Source organism: Solanum pennellii, chromosome 10, assembly GCF_001406875.1.
Source record: "Solanum pennellii chromosome 10, SPENNV200".
NCBI classification, from domain to species: Eukaryota; Viridiplantae; Streptophyta; class Magnoliopsida; order Solanales; family Solanaceae; genus Solanum; species Solanum pennellii.
In genome coordinates, this window is record NC_028646.1 from 81,971,749 (window position 1) to 81,998,392 (window position 26,644).

The following is a 26,644-nucleotide window of genomic DNA, read 5'->3' on the forward strand; positions in this document are numbered from 1 at the left end:
GGTTCCGCCGCTATCCCTCTCCCCGCCGTCATGAAAGCTCCGATCCGTCCTGACGTTGTAACCTACGTCCACGCCAATATTTCCAAAAATGCACGACAACCTTACGCCGTTTCGAGAAAGGCTGGTCATCAGACCTCTGCTGAGTCATGGGGTACTGGTCGTGCTGTATCTCGTATCCCCCGTGTTGCTGGTGGTGGAACTCACCGTGCTGGACAAGCTGCTTTTGGTAATATGTGTCGTGGTGGTCGTATGTTTGCTCCTACACAGATCTGGCGCCGTTGGCATAGAAAGATTCCGGTTAATCAGAAGCGTTATGCGGTAGTTTCAGCTATTGCTGCTTCCTCAGTTCCTTCACTGGTTCTCGCCCGAGGACATCGTATTGAATCAGTGCCAGAGTTACCTCTGGTTGTTTCTGATTCGGTTGAGGGAATTGAGAAGACTTCTAATGCTATCAAGGCGCTAAAGCAAGTGGGTGCTTATCCTGATGCCGAGAAGGCGAAGGATAGCCATGCTATTCGTACAGGGAAGGGTAAGATGAGGAATCGTCGATACATTTCCCGTAAAGGTCCATTGATTGTGTATGGAACTGAAGGGGCTAAGTTGGTTAAAGCCTTCCGCAATATTCCTGGAGTTGAAATTTGCCATGTTGAGCGTTTGAACCTCTTGAAGCTTGCTCCTGGAGGTCATCTTGGACGGTTTGTTATCTGGACGAAATCAGCTTATGAGAAATTGGATGACATTTACGGGTCATTCGATAAGCCATCTCAGAAGAAGAAGGGGTACTTATTGCCACGTCCAAAGATGGTGAATGCTGACCTTGCTAGGATCATCAACTCAGACGAGGTACAATCCGTTGTGAGACCCATCAAGAAGGATGTGAAGAGGGCAACATTGAAGAAGAACCCACTTAAGAACCTGAATGTGCTGCTGAAACTCAACCCCTATGCAAAGACTGCAAAGAGAATGTCTCTTTTGGCTGAGGCTCAACGTGTCAAGGCCAAGAACGAGAAGCTTGACAAGAAGAGACACCAAATAACTAAGGTATGTCCTGCTACACTTTTTCTAAAGTTGTGGGCTTTGATACAAAAACGTAGATACTTGTGTAGTTTTACTCTTCATTGTTTAGTTTAGTACTGTAGTGTTAAATCTTTAGTGATGGTACAAGAAAATCAGCTAACTTACTTACAGGAACTAATACTACAACAACAAAACCAATATACCCGTATAACCCATAGTGGGATCTTGAGAGGGTATAATGTAAGCTGACCTTACCACTACCATCTTGGGTGATAGAGATTGTTTCTGATAATCGAAGTACCATTAAACAACATACATAAACATATTAAGGGGTCGTTTGGTGCGAGGGATAGGAATAAATATTCCTGTGATAAAAAAATGCCCTGGGATTTGATTTTGGTGTCTTGTTTAGTTTACATGTTTGGGATAACTTATCCCACCATTTATATCATGGTGGGATAAGTTATCTCCAGAAGGGGTAACTTGTTCCCAACCAAACGACCCCTAATTTGACCATAGTCATGACATTACTTTTGGGTTGTTCCTGCGTTATGCATCCCCAAATTCATATAGTTAACAACATGTTTAAGCATGCCAGGGAAGCTAGTAGTAAGGGTTTGTTTTGGAACTGAGGTCTTGGTGGTTCAGTTGCAAAACAATGCATGGATGGTAGTCCTAAGAAAGGAAGTCTTGAGGGGTAGAATACTTTTGGATTAAGTTTTAGTTTTTAGATATGGGATGTTGCGGAACTCCCTTTGTCCAGTTTGTTTGGCTTGGTTTTAGTACGGAGTCAAATTAATTTAGGCATATTTGGAAATTATCATCGTCTCACATTATTGATCGTTTTTTTTTTACTTTGCACGCCTCTTAAGAAATATTAATTACCATTTTTTACTACAATCTTTGTTTAGTAAAAATATTTGTTCAATTTGTGTAATCTCCATTAGTAAGTATTCAATTGCAAATGTCAAATGAGTAGAAAATATAGATAGACAGACACTTAGGAATAAACTAAATTAAAACTTTTCATGTAGTAACAACCATAGTCGGGAAAAACAATTTTGCTTTGAATTTATAAAACGACAAATAATCTGAGAAACTATTTTCAGTAAGCAACATGAGTTGAGACGGTAAAATTTGCATATTTAGGAACTACATTAAAGTACAATAACTCATATTGTAGTTAACAATCTTAAATATTACTCCTTCCGTCTCTATTGTTGCTTTTTCTAAAAAAGTTGTCTCCAATTATTTGTCGTTTTAGAAGTTCAAGGTAAAATTAAGCCAAGACAGTTTTTTTGAAGACTGCAAATTCCTGATTACAGGGTGTTATTACTTGAAGTGTTAATTTAGTTTTTTGTTGATATACCAACAATTGCATGCTCGTATCATTAATGGAGATGCACATAATTTTTGAGTAGATATTTAATGGAGAAAGATCATAGCTTAAATATAGATATGATTAAAATAGTAAAAAAATCCTCCTAATAAATAAATATTTCTTAAGGGGCGTGTAAAGTGAAAAAGCGACAAATGATTGGAGACGTAGTGAATAAAAAAAGTATTTGATAAAATTATGATATAATAATCCAAATATTGTCCAAATACTCGTGGCATTCCATAATAAATGAATTTTTGGGGTGTGACATTCTCTTTAAGTAAGTTAATTAAAGACATTAGTTTGTCAAACATTAATGGAATTCATGTTTTGAAGAAAATACTTCTTCCACTCCAATATAAATGATTGTCTACCTTTAACTTCTCTCTTATGTAATTGATATTGGTTCGATATTGATTTCACTAACATCTCACAACACACTTTTATGTTGCTTTGAAACCTGAGTTTGGTTGTGCATTATGTTACTCAATTTTCTTTTTCATATTTGACAGGAGGAAGCATCAGCTATCAGAGCAGCAGGCACATCTTGGTTCAAGACAATGATTTCAGATTCTGATTACACCGAATTCGAGAACTTCACAAAGTGGCTTGGCGTTACACAGTAGATGATCATTTTTGTTTTGAGGTGATGTTAGAAACTATTTTGTTTAATTGTTGGTTCAGTCTGATCTTTTTGGTTTTGATGGTCCAAGCTGAGATTAAGTGGGAAGGGAACTATATCCTCAAGTTACTTGCAAATTCTTCCCCTGACCTTATTTTGTTGTCAAGTTCCCTTTTAGTTGACAGCTTATCAAGAGATATGGTATTAAGTATTATTTGGCTCTCCAACATTGGATGCATGACTTATTATCGATTTCCCCATCTTCTTTTTATCGTATGTGTATGTTCCTCCATTAAAGCAAATTCTCTGAGCTTCTTTTCCCCTGAAAATCATGGATAGTAGTAGTGGTAAAGATATCGTTTCGATTGATGAAATTTCAGTATCACTAATTTGTGTCAATATTTACAACTTTTGGTCTAACCAACAGCACAAATATGTTATATCATTATCTCTATTCATATTGAACACATGAATGAAGTATTGCTACTCATTAAATACTTTTGGTTCATCTTTTAGAGAAGGCGTGTTCACAATGAATGTTTTGATGGCTTATTGAGTTTTTTTAAATAATTAACTTATTTACCTAATGGATGTTTCAAAATAGGATAGATTATTGAGGAAAATGTAGACAACTTTGATGACCTGCATTCCGTTCAATTTGATTAATTTTTAAGTTAAATTAGATCAAATGAAAATATATATCGTTAATTGTGGACAGATGGAGTAGGAAAAAACTAAAAGAGGAAATATGGACAAGTAATTAAGAACAAATCGATTATATAATTCCCCACACGAAATTTAGAGTACATTGTTCATCATTACCATCAAAACATCTCAGAATCAAATTATTGTCATAACCAGGATCCTGGGGACTCACAACATCATTAAAATTTAAACCAGTCATTAACAGTAACTCCTCCAACCTAATACACATTTTGACACCATCCACTCAACCCATGATTCATCATAATTCTCATCATATACCCCTCTACAAGAAGTAACGAACTAATTGGTATGTGTTCCTAAGCATACCCAACTGTTTTTCTTTTTTGATGACCGTCGTCTATCCTTTTATCTTTACTTTTAGTCGGATATCTCACTTTACAAAATGTATATAACGTATGACAATGCAAATTCCGACAATTCTTAGCTTTACTTTAGTCATACCTTACTTTACAAAATGTATAGGATATTTTCAAGCCCATTAAAAAAACAATAGACACAAGTTATAGTTTATTAAGTCATCTTTATTAATCGAACACAAGTTATAGCTTATTAAGTCATCTTTATTCAGATTAGATGTTTTTTCAAGAGTTTGAGTAATTTTTTTAATAATAATAAAAAGACTTCTTTAATGTTAAAAATATAATTAAAAATAATTATCAATTTTAATAATAAATTCATAAAGTAACAATTATTTATTTATGCTAAAGCCATATCTAAAATGGAAGAGGGAGTAAGATATGTCCATGCTTAACGTTGCTCCTTAACAGATAACATTCTCAGATCCCTCCAGAAATGAATTCAAATGCTTTTCACTCTGCTTTCATCTCACATAAAATTTATCTCAACTATATGTAATTACATTTAAGATTTTTTTTATTTATTTAAATATAGAACACGAAAAATAAGAAAGAAATCACTCACTCCTATGCAATAGCTTGCAAAACATACAAAAAGATAATTGGCAAGACAAGTATAGCGGAATTCGATCCAAAGGATATACCCCTTGCTTTTGCTGGCCCAAGTTTCAAAGTTGAGACCTTTCAACGTGAAAGTCTCAAACCCAAACCAGTTGTCCACTCCAAAGGATCTTAATTTGAACATACTTTTTAAGACAATAAATATGAACTTCATAGAATAATTGAAATTCCAGTACAATAACTAGGATCAAAAACTGTTTGTTCACAAACTCAACAAGATTAGCTAATAGCCTGTTACATGCTTGAAAGTATTTTGGCAAAAAGGACAACCTAAGATCTAGGCTTCTCTTTCTTCTCCTTGAAGAGAGCCAAGAGTGAGACACCAGAAACCTTCACAACCTTGAACCTGACACCAGGAATATCTCCCACGGCATGTCCCTTACGACCAAATCCAGCAATCAACACTTCATCCTGCAATGTGTCAAGGGTCAGCAACAAGAAAACTGACAAAATTTGAGAGTGCCTGAGAAAACAGGAAAGAAGGAAGGGACATACATTTTCTTCAATGTAGTTCAAACAACCATCATTGGGGACAAAGGCAGCAATCTTCTTCCCGTTTTTGATGAGTTGAACCCTAGCACATTTACGAATGGCAGAATTCGGCTGCTTAGCTTCAATACCTCTGCACAAAACATTCCAGCAAGTTTGAACATTAGAGCCAAGTGTTAATTCTGCATGGCTTGGAGAATAGTGTAAGCATAAACAGCATAAAGTGGACCTACATCTTCTCAAGCACAATGCCTTTGGCATGGGATGACCCAGCAAATGGCTTCTTCCATTCGTTCCCAAGATGGGATTTCTTGTAGGACTTGTCAGCCCACCTTTGTCTTCTACGGTGGGACTTCAGCTTGCGTCCAGCTCCCATACCACGTGTCTTCCTGCAAAATTTTGCCCACAATGACATATATAGCTTATATGAGAAAAATAGCTGAAGATCCCCTTTAAACAAATACCTTCTAAAGTATACAGAACACTGCAGATATAACTTGATGCTATACCATGACAAATCATAGGAATCTAAAATGAACTATCTTACTGGGCAATGATCTTCCCTCTCAACCACAAATGTGTTAATCAGTAGCTTAGGGTTTATTCTTCATACCTTATGAAAAAGAAATTTGGCAGAATACATTCGGACCTCCGAAACTTGACGCATTATATTAGTGCACACCTAGAACTGTAGGTTGATCTAATTACCCCTTAAAGTTGGCATTTCAATAGCCTTGACCCCCTTTTATTAACCACCTTGCATAGAAACTATTTAACTATGTTGGGTCTGTGGGAGAGTAAATATATGGTGTTACTATATATTTACTCTCCAACGCGTCATATTCCAAATATTTGAAATAAATTTGGAGATTATTTCAAATAAGTGATTGTTTATAAATGTCTTGAAGCTGATTTATTGATCTCTCTTCATGTTTATTTCTCTAACCAGCTTTGAGATATTAATACTATACTAATGGAAACCGTGGGAAAACAAAATGGGACACTTCTAACTCAATTTCAATCTCTACATTTCTTATTATATATTCCACAATTTTACAACATAACAGGGATTTTCATGGTGAAATTGTATTCAAAATCCAGTTTTTATTTATTCGTTTCAGTGTCAACAGCTGTTTCAATGAATCTAACCCAGATTTGAAATCCAGACTAGCCCCCAACCTTACACTGAACATTTCATGCCATTCTTTTTTCACCTAAAAATACATTATGACATAGGAACAAGCAATTCAATCTGCCATTTTTAGTTCCAGCGATCTAACGTAATTAAACACTCTCCATATCTACCACTTACAAATTACAACATCTACTACTTGTAGATATTCGATACTCAAAATTTCTCAAACATTCACACATGTTTTAGTAGTTCACGATCATTCTCATAGAAAATTCACTCGGTAGACTTAAGAGCTCAAATCGAACAGCTAGAATCAGATTCTCATAACCAAAAACAACAAGAACAAAACACTCTTTTACTGTTTACTACCATAACAATTGTGAATACGTAAATCAAAATGGAAGCAAAAAAAAAAAGAAGCAGAAATCATACCCCATGTTTGCTGAGTGACAGAGAACTCCGACTTCAGCTGTAGTTTGATATGTTGCTGATGAAGAGAGGCAGCAGACTAATAAAACCCTAACCGGTCTTATAATAGAGTTCTGGGTTGGGCTGCTTGATAAGGAAGTTGGGCTTTAACAAACTTTGGGCTTCTTCTTAGGCCCATAGGATGTGGCTTTTATGACTTAAGTCACTAATTAGAGATTTTTATCTTACTTTATTTTAAATATTAGAAATACTTGCAAAATTAGCAATAACATCTTAAGAAAATGTTACTAATGAAATATGTATGGTTAGTAGATAGTAGCTCTTTGATATCTTTATTTTAATTGATTAGATGCTTGAACATTCGGAGATTTTTGTAAGTTTTTCATTTATAATACTAATAAAAAAAAACTATTCAGAAGGCAACTGAGGCAAACAAAGGATAGTACAATATGCAAGTGAGATGATCGTTATTCCTCTCAAGACAATTATTCTTGCTTAATTATTCCACATCCATCGTAAATGATTAAAATTGCGGGCTCTTCTTCAGATTTTGCTAATACGAAATATTTGTGCACCAAACTGTCCTTTTTATTCATGTAATTTTTAGAAAATGAATTTCAATAGATATTTTCATGAATTATAGATAGATTTCTAATTTACATCTGGAACAATTAATTATCATATGAAAAAAAAATCCGTAGATTTCCATAAATATTTCTTGTTGGTGTTGAAGGTTAATTAAAACCACAATACACACAACAAGAGATTTCTCCACACAACAACAACACTAGACGAGTTCATTGTATATATGCAAATAGATCAATTCTTCTACCTTTAGGGGTTGTTCGGTACTAAGGAAAATGTTTTCTTAAAAAACAATTAATTTCTTACTTATTTTCTAGTGTTTGTTAAGTAAACAAGATGGTCAAGGCATGGGAGTTAGGGGTGTTGGATGGGGGGTGGGGAAGAGACGAGGAACTTAGAATAACACTTCTAGAGTCATTTTCAAACTCGTGTTCGAGAACATTTTGACCAATCAAACTTGAAAAAATTGGAAAACATACCGAACACATCCTTAATCATGTTTCTTTGCTTCATTACATATGCAGAATTTGTTCAAAATACAAAAATATATCAACTACCATATGAACTGAAATTATAACCAAAAGAAATTACAACACTTAATATCTCCTTGGAGAGCTTACCAAATATTTGGCAACTGAGATCATACAGTGTTCTTAATTTCAAATAGCTATACAAAAATCTTCTATGAGATTCATAAGGTGTAGAGTAGATTTATTAACAGAAAAACTGGAATTAAACTAAACTGTTATCATCAGGCAAATCAAACAACGATTATTCGAAAACAGCTTGCAACTATATGCTACTACTTCTGGCCTTTTTTCAATAAAACACCAATCTTTTTCAACATGTTTCCATTCTTCTTCTTGGGAGAGTCATCATCTGTGTCTTCAGATAACGGCGAATCCATCTTAGTGTGGTAATCTAAAGTACCTGTTCTCTCCGCGTATTTCCCATTGTTTCCAGTTGAAAGCATAGCTGCAGCTGCCTCAGCAGCCTTCCTCCACTGATCAGATTGTACTTTTAACCTCCTCAATTCTGCTTCCATCTCAGAGTTGGCATTCTGTGCTGCATCCAACTGCTCGGTCACACGTGCTGCCTTTCTAATACTATTATCCGCTTCCTCAGTCAAGTATCCTAACTTCACTAGTGCCTCTTTTTCTGCAGTTCTCGCGGCTTCTACCAACGCAAGAGCTGAATCATTCGCTTTGCTAGCCTCAGTTTCCCTCTTCTTCATTTCGGATTTCAGTATCTCATTTTCCTCCTTTATACTTTGCAACTCCGTCTCTTTGTCGAGTAAACTTGCTCTCAATATTCCCAAGGTTGACTCTGATTCCTTCAATACAGCATCTAACGTACTGAAATGCTTATTTTCGTCTGAAATGCTTCGTAGTGTAGCTTCTTTGCTCATTAATTTCTCCTTCAACTCTTCCAAGTCAGCTTTTGTAGCCTCTAACTTTGCCTCCCATTCAGCCTCTTTCTGTATTGATTCGGATTTTGATTGTTCCACTAGCTCATAAGCACTTCTAATCTGCAAAGTGCTCTGGATATATTCTTCCTGATATCTTGTCTCCGAAACCTCTAACGCAGCTCTTAGTTGACTCACCTCAACTTGGAGACTACTCAGCTCGGTTTTGAGTTCCTCGGCTTCAACAATAACTCCATTTTCTTGTGCAGAGTTCATGTTCTCAATATCTTGAGCACTTTGGAGTTCACTGACAAGTTCCTCCAATGTAGCTACTCGGTTATTTGATTGTTCTAACTCCAACGACAACGATTTGTAAGCCTCCATTGCTTTCAGACCTTCAGAACGTAGAGTATCCTCGGTCTTCTTTGCCATTTCCAGCTGTATCTGAGCTTTACTCACTTCTTCAAGTGCACAAGCCTCAGATTCCTTGCTATCATTTAGTTGATTTCTCAATTTTTCGGCCAATGCAAGTGTTTCCATAAGTTCTAACCTTAAGCTTTGTATCTCAGCATAAGCTGATTCAGCATGTCGAGCTTGATTGGCTTCAGAATCAGCCACACGGTCCAGCTGAATTTTAAGCTTCTGGATTTCATTCATAGCAGAACCTAAAGTAGCAGAGTCGAATTCGCGCTGCTTCTGGACAGCCTCAAGTTCAGATTCCCATGCTCTGTCTCGTTCCTGTGATAGCTTGCGTAGCTCCAGGATTCGAGCTTCCTCAGAATCCGAGAGTTCAAGTAGTTGTTTCTCAGATTCCTCAAGCTGCTCCGACATAACTGTTAGCTGCTTCTTCGCTTCCTCTGCCTCTAGTTGAGCCCGTCTTTTTAATGATTCAGATGAACTGAGCTGATCCTTTACCTTCTTCAGCTCCTCTTGAAGTTGAGCAAGTTGAGTTTCCAAGTCAGAATCTCGGGTCGAATGCTTCTTCTGTTATACAAATATGAGCAATGATTACCTTAGCAACATTTCAAGGACCTTTAAGCAGTAAGAGAGCAGCAAACAACTAATAAAAGGGCAACCCGGTGCACAAAGCATCCCGATTTAGCATGGTCTGCGGATAAGAATAGAAAGATAATGCTGTAGATTATGGAATTTAAGTTATATAAATAGAATAAGTTTCCATCAAGTACTGCAAAAAGTGCCTAAAATTAGCTCTACTCAGACGCGAAACTGAAAAAAAGAAAAAGGGAATAGAAAGAGCATCCGATTTAGTAACCACGCTATATATCTTCACACGAAAGAGGCATGATTCACTCTATTTAGTGACACTGCCATAAATCATCCACAACAAGAACAAAACAGTTTCAGTACAAAGACGTGAAGGTTTTTTTTACACTTGCAGGGAAAACATTGCTATATAAATGGTCATTTCGCGAGAAAAAAGAGTTAAAGCATAACTGAACATGATAGCTGCCAATTTATAAGAATGAGACAGTACAAGATTAATAGGACAAAAGTTGTAACAAAGTGATACAGAATTGATAAACTTGTTCTAGTTGCAGAAATTTTTGTGAAGACTATTGAAGTTTCTTTACCTCTAAAGCTGGACTACGTGGAGAACGACGAACAACAACTTTAGGACTCCTCTCTTTAGGTGTCCTGGTAGCTGCATCTGATCCTGGAGTTTTGAGCTTTCGAGCTGTCTTTGGTGCTGCAGGAGATATCCTTTGTGGCACCTCCACCGTAACATTCCTTCAGCCAAAAACACGCGAAGATGAATGAGACAGGCAAACAACTTACAACAGACAAAAATCCAAGCAGTCACAATGTATGAATCACATCAGAACATTGATCTCGAGCTAGTCGCTTATAGGTCATGCGGAGACAACTTTACCTATGTTACAGAACTGTCAAATCTTTTAAAGATAAATCACATAACAAAGACAAAAGAGAGAGACTGAATAAATCTCATTTGTTAGTTCCTTTAGCATCAAACTCTTTTTTCTAATCACTTACTCCCTTCGATTTCGATTAGTCTTTTTCTGAGATAGCATAAGCTGAGCTGCAGATCCTCAAGTACTCAAGTGAGCATATTACTGCTAAGAACACTACTCCAGGACTCGTTTGATTCGAGGTATAAGAGAAAATAATGTTAGTACTAAACTCTACACTACTTTCGAGTTTCGAGTACCTAGTTACCATTCTTGTTTCTAATATATAGATAATAATAACTACAGAACTGTATGTCATTATTTCAAGGATGAATATTGTCATTCACTGTTAAGAGATTAGAAATACCTTGATTTTGGTGTCTGCATAATATTAATTTCCTCTTAGCAATACCTGAAATAGTTGAGAAGATTTCTTGATTTAGAAAAAAAAATTGATTAAAATGTGCATATGCAAAAGTATAAAACTACAGAAAAAAACAATATAGTTACATAATGGATTTGCAAATTGCAATCCACATCCAAATTAGAAACCAAATTAAGTAAAACATACAATCCCTTCAAAGGAACTCCATATAGAAACAACCTCCACTACCACCAACCAAATATACAAATAAAAGAGCAACAAGCCAAAAACAGAAAAAGAGAAAAAAAATTAAAATTCAACCCAAAAATAATAACTACAATTATTTAACTCATATATATCCAATTCTTTTCTTTTTTTCCTTTTACTTCATCTCTACTCAAGTTGTTTATACTGTATAACAGCAATATAAAGAAAATGACACTAAAATACACATAGAAAATGACTTTAGAAACAACAAATAAGCACCCATACAATCACGATGTCTCATGTTCAAATTTCAGCGAAAATAAAAAGAACGTTAAGTAATTTCGTTTTATCTGTTTAAGCGAAAACAAAGAAAACTACTAAACCATATACAAATATTCACTGTCCATGTCGCTTCATTTAAGCTAATCTAAAATATCACAAACCACAATTAAAATCTTTGATTGACATAGTATTTACTAATGACTTTATGGAACACAACCACATAAAATGATTCACAACTAGAAAGTCTTTTCTTGAATGATTATTTTCTCTGTTCTTAATGCGTAAAACAGATCTGAAACAGAAAAAAAAAAAAACTCACACAGTAAAACCAACTAAAAAAAAAAAAACTCAAAGATTGAAACTTTATTATAAAGAAACCAACTCACATTCACATACAAAAATAAAAATAAAAAAGGGACACCAACCCATATGAGAAATGAATGCTGTGAACAACTATTAGTATACCAAACACATGAAAAGAACATAACTGTTATAAATGAGAAGAATCAACAAGCTGGCTCTAAAAACAATAAATGAACAGTTTTTGAACTGACCAGAATCAAGTTTTCTTTTTTTTTGGTCAGTGGATGGAGAAAGTGTTGTGCACTGATTTGAAGGGGAGCCGATTTGGAGCTAACGGTTAAATTGTCTCTATGTAATCTATAGGTATAAGTGGATTAAAATTATTAAATAAATGAGTCAAATTTTTAATTAAAGAGATTCAAATCGATTAAATTAAAATTCTAGAACTATACTTTATAAATATGAAAGTATTTTTTTTAATCAAGGGGGTTTAAATATCGGTTACTAATATTTGTATTAAAGTAGATTGTGTAGTCCTTTTTCAAATTCTTTATCCCAAATTTTTATGTGGAGAACTCAACTTCCAAATTAGACTTTCACCATAAATTTAAATATATTGGAAAATTATATAAGTTATATTAATTGATAATTTAAATTACTTTTAATTTTTAAATTTTAAAAGTCGTCATATAAATTAAGACCGACAAAGTAGTCGACGATGTCCTCGAAAAACGCGCTATTGGATGTTGTGGGACCCACCCAAAGGTTAGTAGTGAATGATAGCTCTCAAGTTACCGAACCAAGATGGACTTCACTTGTTTTCTTGTCCAATGAAAGTGACTACTCTACTTCATTTTTGTTTTTTCTATTTTTAAAAAATAATTTTTTGTGCCTATATAGTCAATGATAAATAATACTTATTTTTTTTTCTTTTGGGTGGTTTTAGTAATGATAATGGAGTAATTATTTAGGGGAATTCTTTTCCTAACTTGATCTACTCTTGATACTTTCTGAATTTCGAAACTTAAATAAATTGAATTTTGATCGTAAATTTTATTATATTTTTTAAAAATATTTTGAATTGTTAATTATTATACGTTAATAGTACTTTCTACATAGTTTACAAATATATAAAATTTCATTTCAAAAAACATTTAAAGATTTTATGTATAAATTCTTTATTGTTAAATAATTTAATTCGTAAAAAATAAAAAATATCACGCAAATTACGATAACTGAAGTATTAGATTATATATGGGGAAAGGTAAAGGTATTTATTGGAACTTGCATCATTAATTACTTGAACGTACTTTGGTTCGTTTTAAATGTACTTTGTCTATATTAATTTAACACTCCTTATGAGCAATCTATTTTATTAATTTAATCTTATCAAATATATTTGAAAATTAACCTTAAATTTTGTAGTTACTTTAAAAATAATTATATTATTTTTACTTATTGATTTTAATAACAGACTAGGAGAAAATATTATTATTTATTATTTTCCAACCAACTTGAAAATTAGAGTCTAATATCCGTGAACCTCACGGACCAAAATCTTTTATACATCTAGTTGACTTACATTAGTTATGTGCATAATTTGACATATCTTTATATATAATTATTTTATTAGAAAAAATAATTTAAAAACTTTTTTTAGAACAACATTATTGATTTAGATATATTTAAACAGCTATAGTGATTGATTATCATGTAACCACAATAAGGTTTGATATTTCAATAATATTTTATTGTTATAAGTAAAAAGATGTCAAATTCTAAACTTGCCTATCGGCTATTATAATGAGAGATATCATTATATAAAGATGTTATTATAGAAAACTTTGACTATATAAAACTCTCGTAAAATAAACAAATATAAATTAATTAAACAACTCAGCTAACTAACATTTTGAAACGACTGTTAACAATGTGTTGCATGGGTCCAAAGTCACATTCATCATTAAGTTTTTGGTTCTTTTGTACCCTAAATACATTATAAAATCGGAGGTAAAATTAGCTTATAAAAATATGATTTGTCTAAATTTGAATTAGTTAGGATAAACATATACTTGTAACAGGTCAATTTGGATATAACTAAAAGGTGAAGTTCTTAAAAATTTGGATTGATTTGAGCCAAATATATAGCTTATACTAACACATAACAATAATTAGTTATCATATCAAATACATCCTATCCTAAGTTGCATGCCACCAGAACTTTTATATTCTCCAAAATTCGTATCTAAAATCTCTAATTAAAAATAAAAAAATTCCGAGTCTATCTTTCCAGAGGCTTGGTTGGTGAAGACAGGCTTTCCTTCGTTGTGGCAATTTAATTTTTTAAAAACTCTATTAGTTCTGGACAGTTATTATTTTTTAATTAAATACTTAAATATAACGCACATATACATGTGGCTATATCTTTTTTATAAATATACGCTTCATTGTCAGTTATAGTTATCAATCAACAAGATTAAGACAACTAAATTTTTATTTTTTTTGAATAATTAAGTTACCAAAATTTTGATGTCTATTCAGTTTTTTTATCAATGAAAACAGTACAACTTAATTATACTTAACTTTAAGTTTAAGTTAAGTATCAACTTTTTAAGATAAAGCCTCAACAAGGTAGTGAACCACATTTATCATCAATGTAAAATGCACTATCATACGCACTATCATATGATTACTTTTTTTTTTAATTATTCTTTGTTTTATGGAAAATCTCATAAGTAGATATTTTATAAAGGAGATTGGCATGTTCTATTTGGTAAAAATCATATTGTCAAAGGAAATGATTCTAAGATTTATTTATTTTCCATGATTTTATGATTTATTTTTTTCCAGTCGTTTAATTTGAGGGATGAGGAATTATATCTCAAAATCAAATTAGGGATATCTGTATTGTCCTACTTCCAAAAGTATACAAGTACAAATACAGTTATTCCACGGAATTAATCGAGGTGCACAAAAGTTGGCCCATATACCACGGTCATTAAAAATAATCACTCCTATACTGGACTAGGTTACACAGGAGCCTCTTGCTCTTGTCAACACAAAGATAGTGAAAGAATTTCATCAGCATCCAAACAAAGAAGCCAACCAATTATTAACCATGAATATGTGTCATCAATTGTTAAAAGTACATATTGGCTTAACACTCTGTCTGGAACTTCACATTCAGTGAACTCATACAACTATCAAAATGTTGCCTCATCCAACTAACATACATCTTTTGGTCAAAAAGAATCAATCTACTTCACTTTAAAGTTGTCTATAATGCCAGAAAGCATGATCCCCCTCCGGTTACCATGTAATTTGTAACTTCTAAAACACCAAAGGGACTCTCGGTTGAGATTAAAATGCAGAACCGCTGTTCTTAGAATTTCCAAGCATTATGTCTTTCGCTTCATTAATTTTTGAAGCAAGGTAGTGACTGCCTCCTGCATCTGGATGGTTGGCTACCATCACCTTCCTATGTGCCTCCCTCACTTTATCTGCTGGAGTGCTTTCCCTATTGTCAATGATGCCAATGAAATCAATTCAATAGATCAGAAGATGAATTATCCTGCAGATATTTAGTGGAAACGGAAGTGATATACATTTCCACTTTAACAAGTATGCTATGTAGTATGTACTAGTCCAAAGTGAAAGTCCAAAGTGGACAGGTAAAAGTGAAAGGCGATGCAGAGTGTTAATTGCCCATATACTCTACTAGAAGTGGCTTCGATTTGAAACCAAAGACTACCTCCTCATGTCACCAATCATCTCTTCATACATAACAAGGTACTAGTTGAGTCTCATGGGTGATATAATAAATGATCAAAGCATCTAAATATAGCCTTCTTGGAAGAGACAAAGTATTACTTCTTATATGATCTATGGAACGGAAGTAGGGAACGATGGTCCCCTTAATCTCAAAGAGATCCCTAAAAGTCGTCTTCACTCTTCTATGCAAAAGGATCAAAACCTGATGCCAGCATACACTTTTGACTTGTTCCAGAATAAAAGATTTTTTACTTAGCTACCATGTCAAACTAATTTCAATCTTGCAAAACACCTGAAAAAGAAGACTCCAAGAAAAGAAAGGGGAAATGAAGCATAGCCACACTTATGCTATGGTCCAGCTACATCTACCAGAGATGTTCTTAAAAATTTGAGTACTTAAGCCCCAAAGAGAGCGTGTTCTTGTACATCAATTGTGATCTGACATCTCTACCTTATTCTGATCTCAATGTTTCAAGAATGCACAAATAAGGCTAGTCAGATAGAAATGGCTCTACCAAAGGGGATGTGAGTTAGAAGGCTAGTGTATGTATAGTTAAAACAGATGCAAACTATTATTATAACTATACCTCAATCTCAAACAAGCTGGGCTAGACTATATGAATCATACATACATACTATTACTGGATGAAAAACAATTAATAAATATTTGATATGTTAGTACTTAGTGCCATAGAAAACATCACATCATAATAAAATTTTATAGTTGAAGTGGTAAGAGTTGTATAAAATAATAACATTATCGAGACATAGTGCCAACATTTCGGGATATACCAACTTAAAAAGAATGTCACATAGATTGGCGCAACTGAGTACTTCTACAGCTTCCCCAATAAGAATGATTATTTATAAGGCTTACCAAAGAACATGGGAGTAACAAATAATTAGGATATATTTTTAGGTCGGTTTATCAGAATGGTAAATATGATTGTGCAAAAAAAAGGTGCTCCCTTCATTCCTATATATAGTTTTCACGCCCCTTGAGAAATTGGGTAAATTTATCATTATACCCTTATTTAGTGTTCTCTTGAAGTCAAGTTTTCAATAAATGATAAATATGTTTGTTGGAAGTCTAAATCAACATTAATTCATGTCAAATCTTGCAAAGTGAAAAAAAGAAGCAATCTTTTCATATTCCATGAATCCTAAATTAGAATGGAGTACATTATTATTATAATCCATTGGACAACTATTCAAATTTTTGAGCTTTAAATTGGAGCCAAAATTTCAATATGAATTTATCCAAAATTTAGAATTTCCTAATATATTTTAGGTAAAAAGAATTCAAGAGATGACAACTCACTCTTGAGTTCTGAACATGAATTAATTACTTAGTTTTCCTATGTTGGTCAAATGTATACTACTTCAAAGCCAAAGTAGGAAGAGCAGTGTCATTTTTACATTGATATTGTGAAATGACAAATATTAAAAAATATTTATTTTTAGTAAGAACAACATGTAAATAGGAACGGAAGGTATATATGTCCCAATTTTTGTGAAACACTTCCCTTTTTAGCCTATCACAAAAAAATGATACTCTCTATGTTCCAACTTACATTTCGTCCTTAACAAAAATAGATGTTTCTTAATACTTCTCATTACACGAAACCAATGCATAAATGAAACTATTCCCCCATTTTACCCTAGAGAGTTATTAGCCTTGAAACTATGCATTTGACCAACATAAAAAAACTAAGTAATTAATTCATGTTCATAACTCAAGAGTGAGTTGAAATGTTTACTTCAAAAGTTAATATAACATTTATTTTTAAATACATTGGGAAATTGAAGTGGAAAATTGCAAATCTTCATATTTGGATCATTTCAAACTCAAGATTTGAAAGACATCCAATGCATTTCAATTGTAATGTACTCCACTTTTAATTTAGTCTTCATGGTGTTATAAGAGAATATGAAAAGATCGATTATTAATTTCACTTCGCAAAATTTTGATAATATATATTTAGACTTCCAACAAGAATTGAAAACTTGATTTTAAGAGAACACTAAATAAGAGTACAATGATAACCTAGTTTCTTAAGGGGCGTGAAACATAAAATGGTCACAACTAAATAAGAACGAAGAGAGTACCTCTCTACATGGAAACAATTAAACTTTTAACTTTTTATTTTATCTTAACAAATGATTTATAGCTACATAAATATCTCTAACTTGTTTTATTCACAAGTTTCATGAAAAATATTTCTCTTAATCTCCGTACCTAGTCAAATTTTGGAATGGAGTAATAAAAAAGATTCAAAGTCTAATAAAGGACACTTCTTATCATCAGTGTTTGCTTTACTGCAAATTTGCTTCCCCATTAAGCAGTAAAGCGGGCATGGCGCTTCAAATAGTTAATGTGAGAGAGGCGAACAAAAGCGGGCACTTCAACCCCTTAAGTGCAAAGTGAGCAGAAGAGTATGGTCTTTTTCCAAGTATGTCATCTCTTCTCTTTTTCTCTTTGTGGCTTCACTGCTGGGAGGTGCTAACAGTTTCATTTTTTCAATCCTTGGTTTCATGAACTTCTTTTCCCCCAAAAAAAATTTTGAAACTATTTCCCCCCCCCCCCCCAATTCTTTCTTGTTTTTATTTTAAATTAACTAAATTTGTCAGTTTTAGTTTATTAATTTCATCATAATAGCATATTTCCATTTATGTTTTCTGATTTAATAAATTTATCAATGCACTAGACAGCTTTTCTGATTTTTTATCATCCTCGTAATCATAATATACATGGCCAACCAATGTATTTTTGGTTTTGAATTTGCTTGTCCTATGGGGAATATTTTGCTATCTATTTTTTGGATTTGATATTGAAACATTCGTGTATTATGTATATATAAAGTCTCCGTGCAAGGTTTATTTATTTATTTATTTTTTTACAAAATTGTGTCTCATTTCAACGAAGCAAAAGCTTCCAAAAACACTGCATTAAGTGACATATATGATGTTCCTCTAGTTAAAATAAATAGCCATTATCCTGAGACTAATTCATACTAAGTTAGAATGAAATAGATGGTCAGCGTGAACGTGCAACAAGAAAATAATAGATGTGCAAAATCTACCAAAATATATTTTCACCATAATTTGTACCCTTTAGCAAGGAGCATATTGAAGCTAGCTAGGTTGTGCGCACCTCAGGTATTCCACTTAGTATCTGCTACGGGTGCTAACTCCACTAACACAGGTACCCTGTTAACTCAGCTCAACAAGACTTACACAGGAAGAAATCACTTATTCCCTCTGTCAATTTATGTGGCAACATTTGACTTGGGACAAAGTTTTAAAAAGAAAGCAAGACTTTTGAAATTTGTGGTCTAAAACACTCCTTGATCATTTGTGTGACAGTAAATTATTATTTAAAGGTAAACGGAAAATTTTAAAGTTAAATTGTTTATAATGATAGAAAAATGACATTCTTTTTTGGAACGGACTGTAGAGGAAAGTGTGTAATTGGGACTGAGGGAGTAATATTTTTTTTCCTCTTCGGAGATTTGAACCCTAGCCTCCAAGATTTGCACCCACTTCATTGGACACAAAGTCCATAACTTCCGGTACAGCATTGACACAACTCTTAATACTAAACATAGTCATGTTATTTCTTATACATGCGATAACATTATTGGGCACATCAACATTAATGCACAGAACTATCAAAACAACCATACATAATCTCGTCATCTATGCAAATAATGAGTGTTTTCACATTTGTAATGCATTCTAATTTCTATGATTAAGCAATGGCAAGCCCACCAAACCTTAATAAGAATGATAAAACACACCTGACTCCAAGAATAAGAGCTGCTTCCCTCCTCGTCATTTTAGGCTGAAAACCTCCTTCATAAAATTTTCGCATTCTCGCAGTGGGTGGTCTGGCCTTGAATGCTTGCCAAGCCTGGATACCATACCTTCCGGCCAATGCAGCAGCAGCAACACTAAGTCCTGCTATCAATGGTGTGGTCTGATGCACAAGTTGGAAACAAGTATGATCTTAATACTTAATTGTAATTGCTAAGAAAATAGTGTAAGAAAACCACAACAGACGAGAAAGCATCCTGTTAACACAATTACTCCTGCTTGTGTTTTAAAAAAATAATGTATTGGAATCAAAACAGACAAAAACCAAGGGACAGCTAGTGCACAGCTCGACATTCTGATGGATAATGCCTAACCACTCTATCCTTCTCCATTAAAATACTAGGTTTTATCTGCAGCAAGATTCAAACTCCTGGCATGCACCTAAACACATATCACACACTACTCTCTTTCTCTCTCTCTTTAATATCCTCTGGTACGCTCTTATCACTTGAACGAATCACCCGGTCTGCTACTTCTTAAATTAATGTAATATATTTTACAGATATACAAATACAAATAGATAGAGCAAAATACTTGGGAATAAAATATGGAAAAACAATGAGTAACTGAATGGAGACAAAAGAGTATGCAGAACTACGTGAAAAAGAGAAAAAGAACATGGAAACTAAAATTTAGAATGTGAAATATATATGTGAACCCTTGTTCCAAAGGCCACATCGTATACTAGGTAAAGAAAGTACAACAACAAATAATGAGTTTCCTGCGCACCGAATTTAACAAGTGAAGAACTGACAACAAAGGGGATAACACCATCCAATAACAAATATGAAGACACAATACGAACACAAATATGGTGCTATCCAACTTCAATGCCCTCATTTGAAAATCATAGCCCTCCGGTCTATTTCCCACCAATGAGTGCCTTTATCCATCCCCTTCATCTACCCACTCTAGGAACTTGTCTATTCCACTTCCTTTATCTCAAATAGAAAGGAAAAAAGATGATCTAAACCAAACCTAACTGGACCATGACACTTGGAAAAACTTCAAATCTCTTTTGCTCGAGTTTGGGAGCTATACTAGAGGTCCAACAATAAGATAACAAATATGCAAACTTGAGAGTAAGCAAAAATAACTACTATTTTCAATCCAAAGCTAGCTGAGATCCGCAAAAATGATATGAAAAAAGAAATGCTTAGACAGCATCAAACATCCAAAACAATAACTTAACCCAAGTTCACAGGTTACAATCAAATTTTGGATGGGAAAAAACATAACTTCAAACTTAACCAATAAGAAGAACAAACAACTAGTACAAAACTTACAGCTACATGATCGATAACTCAAATTAAAAAAAAATCATATATAAAATAAGTGATCAAAGCAAACAATTACTGATATGTCAAAAAAAGTTAATTTTTCTCCTTTTTCTTTCTAATAAAAGAATTCGAAGCACGAAAAGATTGATTTACCATTTTCTACAAGAAGGTTGTTCTCCTTAGGGCTTAAAGATGAATTCAGAACAAAGAAGAACTCATAGCTTTTCTCAAAATTTGATCTTTTCGCCTTTTTCCTGTTAGGGTTTTAGCTCTGAAGCAATGAAAGAAAGAAGAACTAATGAGAAAGATGAAGAAGAAGGTAAAAAACGAATACTTTGGAAAATGGGTTTGGGCCTAATTAAACCGGGCCAGTTTTTAATTGATAGATTTACTCTTATGACCCTTTTTTGGGCCATTACTTATTAATGTGTGTTAATGTTTTGGCTAGTTATGCAAATATGAGGAAATTTCAAAACTTTGAGATCTAATTATCCATCGATTATAGAGAAAGTTCGATTATTGATCACAAACATAACACATAAATATATTCTTTAATTTGATTTTAACTGTCATCTAGGTTCTTTATATTTGAGTGTACACTTTAATTTATACAAAGTTGAATAAGTAGACGCATACGTCTTACGTGGTATAATATATTGGGACGGGATGTAAGACGTGTTATGTCACATAGAATACCACATAGGATGCATGTGTATAAGTAGTTAAGTTTATACAAATATAAATGTCTACTTATACATACTTTAAAAATAGAGAAATGGATGTTAGTTGAGTACAAATTTTAGGCACAATTATTTTAATTCTACTTATATTTTCAAGTTCATAAATTTTGTTCAATGTACAAATCTCACATGTATTGTTCAGAAGTTTGTCTGACAATTATAAATTGATTTATCTTGAAAAGTATTTTTTCATCCTACACTATTCAACATCAAAAGTTTATCGATGTAACTAATTTGAATTTATATACCTCAAATAACATGATGATTAATGAGTGAAGACATTGTATGGATCGTAATTTTTGTTATCAATAATTACTACTAATCACATTTTTAAATGCATGTTTCAATTAATCACGAGGTACATACATATCCATACGAGGGCAAAGAAATAATTGAAACATGGTATCATGTTATAAAATATGAACAAACGAACATAAATTTGAAGGCTTAAGACCCCGTATAAAATACTTGCCTAAAATGATATTTGCTTCGATTTAAAGCATTGGATGCCGATGAAGGTCTCGCTTTAGATCGTGACAGATTTCATGGCCAAGTATGTTTGTAAAATTTAGTGCTTAAAGGATTTGATTGATGTTGATAGAGGATATTATCAACAACAAAACATATTGAATGATTGGACTCTCGGAGTCCGTTTCTGTATCATAATATCATAATCAAATTCATCCAAATTCATTGTTTACCTATGTTGGACCCCTATCTGATAAAGATCAGAATTAGACTCGTCCAAATTCATTGTTTACCTGATATTGGCCCCCTATTTAACACGCTCCAGATGTCCAATCCTAGAACGCGGGGTGTTCTGTGTTGTTATGACTGATTGACGTTCAGGTTTAAGGCTATCATTTTGTCAACCATACCCAGAATTCAAGCAAGCAAAAACAGATAAAATTGTAAGACAGCAAATAATGTACTTTTAACTGAATAAATAAATACGGTAATTTTTTTCACTATGTGGATACATAATAAGGATACAATCATATATAATCACAATCAAGAATAATGTTTTTCGTAAAATGATTGACAACTATCACAGTCTCACGTGTTCAACAACTCTGCGAGAAGGAAATATATAAGAGCAAGAACCATCCGCGTTGAGCCCAAAAACAGAAACAAAGAATTCCAGACGTTTATTTCTTATCTGCATTTAGTTCATGTAGTAAGGCAGCAGGATAGTTTCTTACTTGTGGCAAGAATAATCAGTTGATGACCTCTTTGACGTTGTCCTTGGCAATGGATGTGTTGATAGAGGTGTTCATGGAGGTATTCTCCAGCTTTGGTGGACCTGAATGCCGCCTTGGTCTAGCAGGTGAAGGCGGGTAAGAGAGTCGCTTCTTGACAGACCCTGCTGGTCCCTTTTCTGGGGTACTATTATTCTCCATGCCTAGAGGATTTTGCAAACGTGTTTTTGCTTTTGCTGACTTAGTAGGTATCATGTAACTTGGTACAGAAGAGGAGCTTCCCAAACTCTCATCATCTCTTATAGATGCTACCCCAATGCTATGCCTCCTGTTGTTACGTTCTGATTGCATACTGATCATGCTTCGTGCATCATCATCTTGGCTTATTGCAGCTACTCTTGCCGATTTCAATTTTCTGGATGCTGTTGAATTGGCTGGCTTGGAAGGGGTTGTAGGAGATTGGTGACTTGGTTTTTGGCTGGATGGAGAAGGGAGGTCAGAGTTCAGCTGATACCGGGCAAATGCCTTGGTAATTTCTCCTCCAGCAATACTGGCACTTCGAACAGACATTTGATCATTTTTATGTTCCTTCTCTGACATGCTTTGGGTATCCCAAGGTTTAGCGCCCATCCAGCGATCTAACCAGCTCCAACCCCACTGAGGATTGGTTGGATCCATAAACAACAAGTTGGCAGATCTTGGTGACTTTTTCCAGGTTTTCTGTCCAGACAAGTTTTTTGTCACAAGCATTATAAATATATCTTCCAACTTGCTATGAAATTATAAGTTTTAAACATATGTTAAGAGTCATTCTGCTGAAGTAAATGCATTATATATGTTTTATGGGGAAACAAAAAGATATGAGACCTGTGATCATGTCATCACAAAGTTTTGATGATTGAAATGTGAGAGGTCATACACATGTTTCCGGGAGGTCATATACATACACATATGCATCGAATGTTCTCTTTCTAAAGACTAATTCTTTTGTATAGAAGAAAAGATAAGCTAATTAATTACCTGATGTGAATATGAATAAGCCAGTGCTCTTTCTCGTCTCACAGCAGCTTCATATTTGCTGAGCAAGCTTGCTTCAATCTGCTCTTTTGATTGCGCACTGTCATCCCATTCCTCTCCTCTCTATCAAAACAGACAAAATTCTATTAGAGAAAGAAACAAAGCAGCCAAAGAAACAAAATCCATTTCGAAGCATTATATTGGTGCAGATTCCTTCTTTCAGAAAAAAAGGTGGAATAACCGAAGAATACTGACCCTCAAACTCTCAAGTTCTTTTGCATGTTTCTGCATAAGCTGCCTCTGGAGAGCTCGATTCTCTTCCAACATCCTAATCCTTCTAGAACTAATCTGAGACTGCACACGAGACAGCGTTTGCATGCATTTTAGAGTATGTGCAGTTTGCCGTTTCCCTGTAGGTCCATCAGCAAGTGATTTGAGTCGAACTAGCCCTCTTAAAGCCTTCAATGCCCTCCTAGCCTGCACTTGATAAATGTCAATAGCAAATTCCTTTTCAGTATCAAACAAATTATTACTAGCTTTACTGATCTAATAAGGAAAAGTATCAAGCTTATGGTAACCTAGCTGAAAAGAAATGCTGCCACGTATGGGAAATTCGTTTAGAACAAAACGAATATAAGAATGTACAGAAGCATACCAGATATCCTCTAAATGCAGTCTGAATCTTGATGGCGGCTACTTCCTCCTTTGATTTGCCAGTATACTGAGTCACTTTAGCTAACGAAACAACCTCTTCAGCAGCCTCGGTGGCTGAAACATCAACTTCAGCAGCTGCAGAAGTGGAAGCTGCAACGGAGTATGCATGTTTTGTCAGCTCCTCTTCCACTTCATCCAGTGCAACCTCTTCCACATGAGGAACAGGATGAGGAGGAGATACTGAGGCAGCAACTGGGGACAAAGAATCTGGAACTGGATCCTTCTCTTTTCCATACCATTTCTTCTTTGATTTCTGAAATTAAGCTCAAGAATGCTTAGTCACAGTTCAATTATGAAAAAAACATTACAGCATACTAGAAAAGCTCGATACAGCTATTCCACGAAACCTTGTCCATGTTCTCACCTTAGGATCTGGGCTTAGTGCGTTCTTTACCGAAGAAAACCAGTTTCCTTTCTTCCCCATTTTCAATTCATTCCTCAATGTTCCCTATTTAAAAGACAAAGCAAAGCACATTACACAGCTAGCTTAACCTTTTCAGTGAGAGATTTATCCATATAACTCACAAAATTAAAAAGAAGCAAATACAACATGCTGTAGGTGCAGTCCCACAAAAGTGAGGTCTAGGGAGGGTAAAAGCAACATATAGTAACATAACAGTGCTACAACAAAATAATACAATCAAGAAACAACCGATAATAACAAAAATCGATGGACAAGAAACTACAAGAGTAATACTGCGACAAGGGTGAGGAAAGAACCTAAAAATCATCTGAAGATCATTTAAGAAACAGAAGGTAATAACTTAAAGATCTATGAATTAAACAGTCATTTCCAACCAGATTATCAAGTTAAACCTACACTATTACACCTAATTTCTCAAATAGGGATAAAAATCAAGAAAGGTTCTGAATCCTCAGTCCCACAGTAGTCAAAAATCACATAGATGGATCAAAATTGATTCTTTTATCTCTATACTTACTCAACAGCTAAACTGATAACAGAACTACTAATTCAACTGAACATATTATAGTATTAGTTCCAAAAGAGCAACAGTCCACCAAATCTTTAAAAAGACATTAAAGAAAATGACACTGCAACTAGCTTTAATTTCCACTAAGACAGCAAAAAAAACTCAAAAAATGAAAAAATATACATATTTTGAAAGATCTGAAGTATGAAGAAATACCCTTTAGACAAAATTGCAGCCCCCTTCTTCAGATCTCAGAAAAATATCAAAATATCTAATTTGTTCTACAAAGAATGTAACTTTATCTCAAAATATGTTTATACTGTGTAGAGGGTAACATAAACAGATCAAGAAAATGTTGGACCCCTCTACTTTAGCACCCTTTTAGGCATTTGTAGTGTGATAAAAATCAGATCTTGATGAAGAATTCAACCATGTTAGAAGACCAGCTGGTTGGGACCCATTGGGTAGACCTGGGAAGTGGACCCCACATTTTTAATTTGTAATTACTTGTAATTTTTTCTTTGATTCGTGCTACCTGCATTGAAGCTCGACTAATTTAGATTCACATAATATATCAGTTTAAATGAAATTAACGACCCCTCTCAAGAATTTTTCGTTACTCAAACTTAACTCGATGTATCATTATTAAGGAAAGAGCATCTTCATCAACTATAACCACCTTCTTTGGTAGTTAATTTGTAATTATCTAACTATTTTATTTATTTTCCGGCAGAAAATGATTAGATGCTTCTTATTAGTTTTTTTATTCGCTTTTTAATAATAACAACTCATGAAGCTGATACCATTGATTAAAGTGTTTCTGCGTTAGAGAAGAAAAGCATCCACAGCCATAGATAGATAAATACAAGTTGTTCATAAAACAATTTTTTAGTGTGGTGATGAGTTATAAATAAATACATAATTCTATTAGCATTGCCATTTGCCAGTATTGGAGTTAAATGATTAACTTATATATTGTTGTCAACCGTTTATTATCTTATTCTATTATAGGACACGAAAATTCAATAATATTAATATAAATCTTGTGTATATATAAATTTTTGATGGAAAACTCAATTATTACTATGTATTTATTTACAATTTTAATGAAAAAAACTCATAAACTTTAAATGTCTATCGGCTTCGGCCCATACACACATGACACATGCATAGGGAAATGAAAAGTATACCCTTGTAGTAAAAGATTTAGCCATCGATCACGAGGCTTTAATTCACATTTCTGTCATGTTCAATTAAAGCCAAAAATT

General features: G+C 33.8%; 5 protein-coding genes across 13 annotated transcripts; 1 reads left to right on the top strand and 4 right to left on the bottom strand.

Moving 5' to 3' along the window:
• Window positions 1-3: 3 nt before the first annotated feature.
• Window positions 4-3,288, top strand: LOC107001663 (60S ribosomal protein L4-1-like; the record flags this gene model as incomplete). The annotated part of the gene is made up of 2 exons (XM_015199628.2): window positions 4-1,041; window positions 2,908-3,288. Coding segments are annotated over 2 exons (1,152 nt in total), but the record flags the coding sequence as incomplete, so codon positions are not given.
• Window positions 3,289-4,846: 1,558 nt separating this feature from the next.
• Window positions 4,847-6,902, bottom strand: LOC107031925 (40S ribosomal protein S23). The gene is made up of 4 exons (XM_015233436.2): window positions 6,777-6,902; window positions 5,443-5,598; window positions 5,216-5,342; window positions 4,847-5,131 (listed from the first exon to the last, which is right to left on the bottom strand). The coding sequence occupies exons 1-4, from the start codon at window positions 6,779-6,781 to the stop codon at window positions 4,991-4,993; spliced, it is 429 nt and encodes a 142-aa protein (XP_015088922.1). The 5' UTR covers window positions 6,782-6,902; the 3' UTR covers window positions 4,847-4,990.
• A 943-nt stretch (window positions 6,903-7,845) lies between these two features.
• Window positions 7,846-12,221, bottom strand: LOC107002751 (interactor of constitutive active ROPs 2, chloroplastic-like). Of its 9 annotated transcripts, none has more exons than XM_015200910.2 (4): window positions 12,099-12,221; window positions 11,059-11,103; window positions 10,356-10,512; window positions 7,846-9,747 (listed from the first exon to the last, which is right to left on the bottom strand). In XM_015200910.2, exons 2-4 carry the CDS (start codon window positions 11,076-11,078, stop codon window positions 8,161-8,163), a joined length of 1,764 nt encoding a protein of 587 aa, XP_015056396.1. In that variant the 5' UTR covers window positions 11,079-11,103; window positions 12,099-12,221; the 3' UTR covers window positions 7,846-8,160. The 9 variants fall into 9 exon arrangements, with proteins under 9 accessions (XP_015056396.1, XP_015056399.1, XP_015056397.1 ...); XM_015200913.2 differs by having other exon boundaries at window positions 12,033-12,125; XM_015200911.2 differs by lacking the exon at window positions 12,099-12,221 and adding an exon at window positions 11,970-12,058.
• Window positions 12,222-14,915: 2,694 nt separating this feature from the next.
• On the bottom strand, window positions 14,916-21,084 carry LOC107002290 (mitochondrial import inner membrane translocase subunit TIM14-1). The gene is made up of 3 exons (XM_015200248.2): window positions 20,928-21,084; window positions 19,419-19,597; window positions 14,916-15,364 (listed from the first exon to the last, which is right to left on the bottom strand). Exons 1-3 carry the CDS (start codon window positions 20,928-20,930, stop codon window positions 15,208-15,210), a joined length of 339 nt encoding a protein of 112 aa, XP_015055734.1. The 5' UTR covers window positions 20,931-21,084; the 3' UTR covers window positions 14,916-15,207.
• Window positions 21,085-22,443: 1,359 nt separating this feature from the next.
• LOC107002289 (protein IQ-DOMAIN 1-like) lies at window positions 22,444-25,787 on the bottom strand. Its single transcript, XM_015200247.2, has 6 exons — window positions 25,593-25,787; window positions 24,809-24,892; window positions 24,386-24,697; window positions 23,986-24,207; window positions 23,734-23,853; window positions 22,444-23,433 (listed from the first exon to the last, which is right to left on the bottom strand). Exons 2-6 carry the CDS (start codon window positions 24,866-24,868, stop codon window positions 22,732-22,734), a joined length of 1,416 nt encoding a protein of 471 aa, XP_015055733.1. The 5' UTR covers window positions 24,869-24,892; window positions 25,593-25,787; the 3' UTR covers window positions 22,444-22,731.
• Window positions 25,788-26,644: the final 857 nt, after the last annotated feature.

Excerpts from the sequence above, each read along its gene's own strand:
- LOC107031925 (XM_015233436.2), bottom strand. Across the intron at positions 5,343-5,442 it reads GGCATTGTGCTTGAGAAGAT|AGGTATTGAAGCTAAGCAGC; the intron begins GTAGGTCCACTT and ends TGTTTTGTGCAG. Across the intron at positions 5,132-5,215 it reads TGAACTACATTGAAGAAAAT|GATGAAGTGTTGATTGCTGG; the intron begins GTATGTCCCTTC and ends GACACATTGCAG.
- LOC107002751 (XM_015200907.2), bottom strand. The coding sequence starts at position 10,814 with ATGCTATCTCAGAAAAAGACTAATCGAAATCGAAGGGA. Across the intron at positions 10,513-10,776 it reads ACTAATCGAAATCGAAGGGA|GAATGTTACGGTGGAGGTGC; the intron begins GTAAGTGATTAG and ends TTTTGGCTGAAG. Across the intron at positions 9,748-10,355 it reads CACGTAGTCCAGCTTTAGAG|AAGAAGCATTCGACCCGAGA; the intron begins GTAAAGAAACTT and ends TTTGTATAACAG.
- LOC107002289 (XM_015200247.2), bottom strand. The coding sequence starts at position 24,868 with ATGGGGAAGAAAGGAAACTGGTTTTCTTCGGTAAAGAACGCACTAAGC. Across the intron at positions 24,698-24,808 it reads CACTAAGCCCAGATCCTAAG|AAATCAAAGAAGAAATGGTA; the intron begins GTGAGAACATGG and ends GCTTAATTTCAG. Across the intron at positions 23,434-23,733 it reads CTTATTCATATTCACATCAG|AAAACCTGGAAAAAGTCACC; the intron begins GTAATTAATTAG and ends TTGTCTGGACAG.
- LOC107002290 (XM_015200248.2), bottom strand. Across the intron at positions 15,365-19,418 it reads GCTCTTATTCTTGGAGTCAG|GGAAAGCACTCCAGCAGATA; the intron begins GTGTGTTTTATC and ends CATTGACAATAG.